The sequence below is a fragment of the Leguminivora glycinivorella genome, chromosome 20 (genome assembly GCF_023078275.1).
Source record: "Leguminivora glycinivorella isolate SPB_JAAS2020 chromosome 20, LegGlyc_1.1, whole genome shotgun sequence".
In the NCBI taxonomy this organism is placed as follows: domain Eukaryota; kingdom Metazoa; phylum Arthropoda; class Insecta; order Lepidoptera; family Tortricidae; genus Leguminivora; species Leguminivora glycinivorella.
This window is the reverse complement of record NC_062990.1, coordinates 3,565,997-3,574,235: the sequence shown is the minus strand read 5'-3', so window position 1 is coordinate 3,574,235 and position 8,239 is coordinate 3,565,997. Positions and strand designations below refer to the sequence as shown.

General features: G+C 40.8%; 1 protein-coding gene across 1 annotated transcript; it reads left to right on the top strand.

Annotated features, from left to right (window-relative positions):
* The first annotated feature begins 556 nt into the window (after positions 1–556).
* Positions 557–7,927, top strand: LOC125236991. Its single transcript, XM_048143903.1, has 5 exons — positions 557–688; positions 1,994–2,056; positions 4,783–4,908; positions 5,508–5,534; positions 7,855–7,927. The coding sequence occupies exons 1-5, from the start codon at positions 627–629 to the stop codon at positions 7,925–7,927; spliced, it is 351 nt and encodes a 116-aa protein (XP_047999860.1). The 5' UTR covers positions 557–626.
* The last annotated feature ends 312 nt before the right edge of the window (positions 7,928–8,239 follow it).

The window sequence follows — 8,239 nt, the reverse complement described above, 5'->3', positions numbered from 1 at the left end:
GTCTCTGTGTGTGTATGTCTGTGGCATCGTAGCTCTCGAACGGGTGAACCGATTTTGATTTAGTTTTTTTTTGTCTGAAAGCTGAGTTAGTCGGGAGTGTTCTTCGCCATGTTTCATGAAAATCGGTCTACTATGTCGCGGTCGGGGTTTTTTCAAAATTTAAATTTTATGGTTATGTTATTACCGCATGCGCCCCACACCACTGTTCAAAAAGCGGCGACGGTACGGAAACGCACGACGTGCGACGAAAGTCACTATGCATCCGTATAGTCTGCGTATTTTTAGTAGCGGTTGGGGAGCATGCGGTAAAAACGGTACGGTTACGATGCGTCACTACGATTCCGTTCCGTACCGTCGCCGTTTTTTAAGCAGCGGTGTGGTCGCACCTTTACCTCCACCTATTCCGCACGTAATCCAAACTATTTAGTATTTTTTCTTTACTGTCATAAAGAAGACAAAGAAATACACTGTCAAGTGTCATTTGTCAAATTATAATGTAAATATCTCCGAGTTTTACTCAAAAAAATTAGCATTAAAATTTTCAAGATGTACAAAAGGAAATTCCTCTAGTGTATGTTTTAGCAAAACGGGTTTAGCTTTTTTAAAGAGTCGGTGCCGCTGCCATAATGGGTACGAATGGCAGTAAGGCATGTGCGAGGAAAGTGGACTGTTCTACAAGTAATACTAGGTAATGTTCCTAAGATTTTATAATGACTAGCGTTTTTGCGATCCGAGGTAACGCCGTGTCTTGCCACACTATCGCTCGACCGTCGCCGCTGCTCATCGCACTGTTGCGATGTTGCCGCATTGCCGTTGCGCGACCATCACCGTCGCCCTACTCGCGCGTATTATTACACTATTCGGTTGTTGCGATGTTGCCCTCTCTGACCCATTGACTCGCGCCAATTACACTAACCCATTGACCGACAAAATAGGGAGCGGTGGGCATGACGAGGAGCATGACGAGCGCGTAGCGAGGCCACACTATCCCTCTGACTACTTCCTTCGCTACTGCCTACGCCGCTCGTCGAGTGGCAGAGGTATGGAGGTGACCACATTGATTCAGATTCAGATTCAATAGTTTATTCATTGATTCAGATTCAGATTCAATTTCAGTTTATTCATACATTGCAGTGACAACACATATTTATTATCTACATAAATTCTTAACCCGTAATTACATAAATTTTACAATTAATATTAAAAAATGTATGACGGGTTTACCACGAAATGGTCCCGCCTCAGCATAGATGCTGACCCGGGGGTCAGCGCTGATCTTCCGGCGAGACCAGTTTGTGGGCCACGAACGCAGCTGAACGACCTGCTCCTCCGAAACATCTGAACGCGGCCACAATTTCGAGGCGGTATGCAGCGCCATTGCGGCGTACGCTACACATCAACGCAAGCTATATGATTTCAAGCCGCTTAGTCGAAGCGACAATCACTGACGCTACGCGGCGATCAAAACAGCTGGCTCTGTCGCGCCTCGCGCCACGAAGAACGATAGGGATAGCTAGCTAGGACATGTTTACCAAGATGGCTGTTAGTGGAAGGCCTCGGTGTGAAGCGTTCGGTGTGGCGTGCGTCGACTCAGGACACTTGTATGACCTTCCATTGTTTGACATGCACGCCGCACGCTCCCCGCTGCACGCCGCACGCCGCACGCTCCCCGATGTTCTGCACGCTCCCAAAATCTGCAATGCCACAAGCAAAACTAACCCGTGGCTTGCTGCACGCCCGATATGAGCGTGCACTCATACGAAATCAAATCTTATCGACGATGTCCTTGCGAAGCATTTGACGCACAAAATCTGCTACAATATTTTGGCCACAAGACAAAACTAACAAAATTTTAGTTCTTCAGAATATTGATAGCCAAATAACAGACGACTGTTTAAAGTATAGTCTGAAGCAGCAGCAATTTTCATCAATAACAGACTGCCTTCAGACATTTTCTTTTAATATTTTTGTCTAAGTTTTTTTTTCTTTTCAGCTTATCTGATTTGAGATACATTGTGACTGAGAAGCCGAAATGGAAAGTGTTCAAAAAGACAGAGTGAGATTTATTTTCAATTCATGTATACTTTAGCCTGTAATATTTAAGATACACGCAGTAACCGATCTAAATATCGTCACTACTTTTAAAAAAATTGTATCTTCGTCTGTCAATGAAAAGAAAATTGTAGTAAGTATGTATGGAATGCATATAGACTTACTGCGTTTTAACTTTGAGGAACAGCGTGAGATACGAGATTTTTTTAAGTAGCGACGATATGTATGTGTTCGCGGCGCGATACCGCGAACACGAGTGTGGATTCGATGCGTAGAAATAATCCACACTCGCGTTCGAGGCACCGCGCCGCTACTACTATCGAAACGAGCGATTTCTTACAGACAACATGCGGATAGATGGTGATAGATCTGACGCCCTTACGGCTCAGCCACGACATTGGTCTAAACGAGACACAGCGATGGGATTTTTCATTCGCACGTATGGCTGCCGCTCACCGCTGTTGCACTTAGACCAATGTCGTGGCTGGGCCGTTATGGTACCTTTTGAATCAGAACGGTACTTATAGTGATAGCCTAGCGGTAAGTACGGGCGATTTTTTTTCCGGAGGTCGCGGGTTCGAACCCCGGCTCGCATCAATAAGGTTTTCGGAATTTATATGCGAAATGTCGTTTGATATTTGCCAATTGCCAGTCGCTTTTCGGTGAAGGAAAACATCGTGAGGAAACCGGACTAATTCCAATAAGGTCTAGTTTACCCTTCGGGTTGGAAGGTCAGATGGCAGTCGCTTTCGTAAAAACTAGTACCCCAGAGTAGTAGTAGGGCCCCAGGCTCCCATGAGCCGTGGCAAATGCCGGGATAACGCAAGGAGGATGATGATGACTTATAGACCTTATAGTGATACGAGAAGCCCGTATCATTGCAAATGGCGTTTTCAAACAAATATTAGTAACATGCTACGCACCGAATGCTACGTTGACGCTGTAGTACATCGTCTGCTACGCTCCTACGCTTTTAGGTTGTAGCTATATTTTCTGGCCGCGTAGATAAACTGTCTAATTATTCACGCACTGCGATACTATTAGCGTACAGACACATATTATTAACAATTTACTAACGTAACAGATCCTTCACTCGCAAAACGACAAATACCTCCGCTTTATTTAACTAATACTAATGAGTTCCTACGTGAAACTCAGACCCGTCCGTGTGGTGACGGGTTAAGAATTTCACCACCCCCTTTCTTCCCGTGGGTGTCGTAGAAGTCGACTGTGGGATATGGGTTAAATTGTGGCGTAGGCGAGAGGCTGGCAACCTGTCACTGCAATGTCACAATTCGGATTTCTTTCAACTCTTTTTGCCAAGAGTGGCACTGAAACTTAGTAGTTCATGTGCTCTGCCTATCCCTTTATGGGATACAGGCGTGATTATATGTATGTATGTATGTGAAACTCAGAAGAATAGTACGTGCCACGCGACTACACAGGCGGGCGCGGGACGCCCCTCGGCCACTTGTTCATTCGAATGAACGGCTAGCGTGTAGGTATGGCACTGGTCCCACCGCGAGCTAGTAAGCTATGAGCTATCGGCTATAAAAACGAACAAAAGATAATCACTCCCGTGCAAATAAAAGAGACACGGCGATGTTTATAGTTACTCGCCCAGCGGTGAGCTATCAATATCGCCGTGTCTCTTTTATTTGCACGGGAGTGATTATCTATTTTACGTTTTTGTAGCCGATAGCTCATAGCTTACTAGCTCGCGGTGGGACCAGTGCCTATTTAACGCGAGCGAGTGACGTAGGCCTGGTACAGATGTAGTACAAAAAGATTAGCCTTCGTATTGTTACGGAAACGTACGAACGTGTCATACTATTCCAGTCAGTCTCAGTACAAGACGTACTGACATTGACTGAATTAACATGACAAATACGAACGTTTCCGGAAAAATCCGAGGGATACCCTTTTCGCACTACAGCTGTTTAACAGTTACCTCAAGTCTCTGTAACAAATGCGAAAAACATTGTTTGCTTATTAAACATGTAATTCCTTTTTCCCCTCACTAACTCGGAAACACGTGTTTTGTCCTTTAATACCAGCGGGTAAAAACGCATTTTATCCACTAGTGGGTAAAGTGATTTGACCTTTAATAAAGTCAAAATAACTGCTTTAAAATTGATAAAAGTAGGTGAATATAGTAATAAAGATGATTTACCACCTGTGGAAGCAGTGATAAACGCATTTTTTGCGTTGTAGTTTCCTCGCTATAGTGAGGGGAAAAGTTTTGTGTTACACTCGGGTGCAAATGTATTTTACTTCTCGTGTGTTAAAAAACTCGCAAGTTCAGGATTCTATTCTCGAACCACTCGCTTCGCTCGTGGTTCAACTATAGAATCCTTTCACTTGCTCGTTTTTCAATTCCACACTCGGCGTTAAAATACAACTTTGCCCCCTTGTATAACAAATAACTATTTTGCTCTAAAATCGCCGTCAATAGAAATTGTCAACAATGTAAACAAACCATTCTATAAAATATCAATATTCTAGCACAATTTTATTATTTTAAAGGTTGCGGATCATAATGTGATATGAATTGATTAAATAAAACATGGATTTAGCCAGTATCTGATGAGTTAGAATGGAAATTAAAGACATTTTGACTACAAGGTTTGTTTACATTGTTCACAAGTTCTATTGACGGTGACTTTACACACATTTTTAAAAACATCTCCAAAATCTTACTTACCGTTTCCCAAAATTTTCCCATTTCAGAATAAAAGCGGTACCTAACCGCTGTCACGAAGGCCTGGTACCGGATAAGGGGTGCAACTGCGGTAAATTCGAGCCCTGCAGGCAACGGGTTACGCCGAAAGGCGTCACCATACATTACCCAAAGAAGTAAGTAAGGGCCCATTTAGACGGTACGAGAACTCGCATACCAGTCTTATTACATTGCGGTATTTGATGGCTGTGTAAAATTTTATGTACCCTCAACAGCCCGCAATGTAACTAGAATTGCATGCGAGTTCGCACGCCGTCTAAATCAGGCCTTATGCTTTGTCACAGACTTTTTGCGGTCTCTGAGTGTTAGATGCGTGTGTTGTTTTAATAGCCCGTTTGGTGACGGGTTAAAAATTTCATCACCCCCTTTCTTCCCGTGGGTGTAGTAGAAGGCGACTCTAGGATATGGATTAAATTGTGGCGTAGGCGAGAGGCTGGCAACCTGTCACTTTTTCTTTCAACCCCTTGGCTTAATTTCCAAGAGTGGAAATGAAACTTTAGTTTCACGTGTTCTGCGACCTTTATAGGCATGATTGTATGTATGTATGTATGTGTGTATGTTTTATGAGAGACTCAACGCAATATCTCTAAATACATAGCTTATCATATATTTTATATTTGTTGGTACACGTAACAGAGACTTAAGAATATTCACTATAATTATAAACAAATAAACTAAATTATACCTAATTTTTACAAATAAATTTTCATTTCAGGACCAAAAAGAATAAAAAACCGAAATCGTAAGTAATTTCATCAATTACCATTTTGTAATTTTGCTGATATGGAGAAACCTGTATATCAGGTAAGACCATCTACATGAACGGTTTAGCTTTTAGCTCTAGAAATATCTATTATGATACATGTGCAGAAAAGAGAAATTTGTAAGGCACTGGTCCCACCGCGAGCTAGTAAACTATGAGCTATCGGCTATAAAAACGAACAAAAGATAATCACTCCCGTGTAAAAGAGACACGACGATGTTTATAGTTACTCGCCCAGCGGTGAGCTATTAAAATATCACCGTGTCTCTTTTATTTGCACGGGAGTGCTTATCTTTTGTTCGTTTTTATAACCGATAGCTCATAGCTTATTAGCTCGCTGGGAGACCAGTGCCTAAACAAATGGTGATTAATTAAAACAAAACAAAAGGGAAAGTGATTTTTCCCCTCACTAGCTCAGAAACACGTGTTTTGTCCTTCAATATCAGCGTGGAAAAACGCATTTTATCCACTAGTGGGTAAAGTAATTTGACCTTGAATAAAGTCAAATTAACTGCTTTAAAATTACTAAAAGTAGGTGAAACTAGTAATAAAGATGATTTACCACCTGTGGAACTGTTGGAAGCAGTGATAAACGCATTTTTTGCGTTGTAGTTTCCTCGCTACAGTGAGGGGAAAAGTTTTGTGTTACACTCGGGTGCAAATGTATTTTACTTCTCGTGTGTTAAAAAACTCGCAAGTTCAGGATTCTATTCTCGAACCACTCGCTTCGCTCGTGGTTCAACTATAGAATCCTTTCACTTGCTCGTTTTTCAATTCCACACTCGGCGTTAAAATACAACTTTGCCCCCTTGTATAACAAATAACTATTTCCCCTCACTAGCTCGGAAACACGTGTTTTGTCCTTTAATACCAGCGGGTAAAAACACATTTTATCCACTAGTGGGTAAAGTAATTTGACCTTGAATAAAGTCAAATTAACTGCTTTAAAATTGATAAAAGTATGTAGGTGAATCCAGTAATTAAGATGATTTACCACCTGTGGAACTACTGGAAGCAGTGATAAACGCATTTTTTTGCGTTGTAGTTTCCTCGCTATAGTGAGGGGAAAAGTTTTGTATTACACTCGGGTGCAAATGTATTTTACTTCTCGTGTGTTAAAAAACTCGCAAGTTCAGGATTCTATTCTCGAACCACTCGCTTCGCTCGTGGTTCAACTATAGAATCCTTTCACTTGCTCATTTTTCAATTCCACACTCGGCGTTAAAATACAACTTTGCCCCCTTGTATAACAAATAACTATTAATCGACACGAATTAAAACCGAAATAAATTACATATATGAAAGAAAAAGTGACCAAGTCCTCTGGTGCCTGAGGCTGGATTTATTTCGGTTTTAATTTATATACATAGTAGTGTGACTACTTTAAGACAGAACAAGTTGAAATATTTTCAATAGATTATAATTTAACTTGTGTTCATTAGAATTAATCGACACGAGTTACGAATTCCCACTGTACGCGTGTATCGTAAGACGGTTTACATTACATAGTTTTCTATGACCCTTTGAAGTTTCGGCATAGAATAGATTAAACATAAGAAGGTCATACCATCCCATACATTAAAATGCGACCGTTTAAGAACGCGCATACACTACACCATACATAGATGGCGCCACAAAAAAAATCTTGTAGCTTTTGATTATACTTGTCGCCATCGACAAGTTAAGTGTCACTTTTGACATAGATTTATGGCTCGAAAGTGACAACGCCAATCTACAAATAATTGATGGCTACAAGACATTTTTTTGTGGCGCCATCTATGTGTGGTGTAGTGTATGCGCGTTCTTAGGCGTCGCATTTTAATAATGTATGGGATGGTATGATCTTCTTATATTTAATCTATGGGCATAGCACATAAAGTACAAAGAACATTGCACACTATTGAGAAAAAAAAAGCACCAAATATGCTGTAATAGTACATTATTTTTCAGTACAGATGAGCCTCCCTTCGGTCGTGTTTTAATTTATCGCCACTCGTTTCGAACTTCCTTTTTTACGCACTTGTATCGTAATGTACTATTTCAGTACAGATGGTCGTTTTTTTACGCACTAGTTCGAGAAGTGGTTCATTATATGCCAGGTCGAAACTTCAGAGGTTCATCTGTACTGAAAAACGTCGTTCGATACACGTGCGAAAAGGGAATTCGTAACTCGTGTCGATTTAAAACACTCCCTTCGGTCGTGTTTTAATTTATCGCCACTCGTTTCGAACTTCCTTTTTTACGCACTTGTATCGAAATGTACTATTATCCCAATGATGTAATACTATTTTATTTGCAGTTTAAACAAGAAAGGTCATTCGTTCAACTTCTCTCTCAACTTCGGGTCACCGCCGACCACCTTCAATAAGTAACAAGTAAGTTTTCATAAAATATTACAATTAGATCGATCAAAAAAAGATAGACACACGACGGCACAAATGTCGACATTATTGTCTATTGGGCATTTTCGCGAGAACAATCACCAAAAATATTTTTTCTAAGGTAGGTACTTATAAATTTTATGTATTTACCCTCACTAGCTCATAAACACGTATTTTGTCATTTAATACAAGCGGTTAAAAACGCATTTTATCCACTTGTGGATAAAGTAATTTGACCTTGACAATACTATTTTTCTGCTTTAAAAATTATAAAAGTGAGTGAATCTAGTGATAAAGATGATT

What these genes read in the sequence shown, in the direction of transcription:
- LOC125236991 (XM_048143903.1), top strand. Translation starts at nt 627, where the DNA reads ATGGGTACGAATGGCAGTAAGGCATGTGCGAGGAAAGTGGACTGTTCT. An exon ending in AAAGTGTTCAAAAAGACAGA is followed by an intron (nt 2,057 to 4,782) that starts GTGAGATTTATT and finishes TTCCCATTTCAG; the next exon opens with AATAAAAGCGGTACCTAACC. An exon ending in ACCATACATTACCCAAAGAA is followed by an intron (nt 4,909 to 5,507) that starts GTAAGTAAGGGC and finishes TTTTCATTTCAG; the next exon opens with GACCAAAAAGAATAAAAAAC.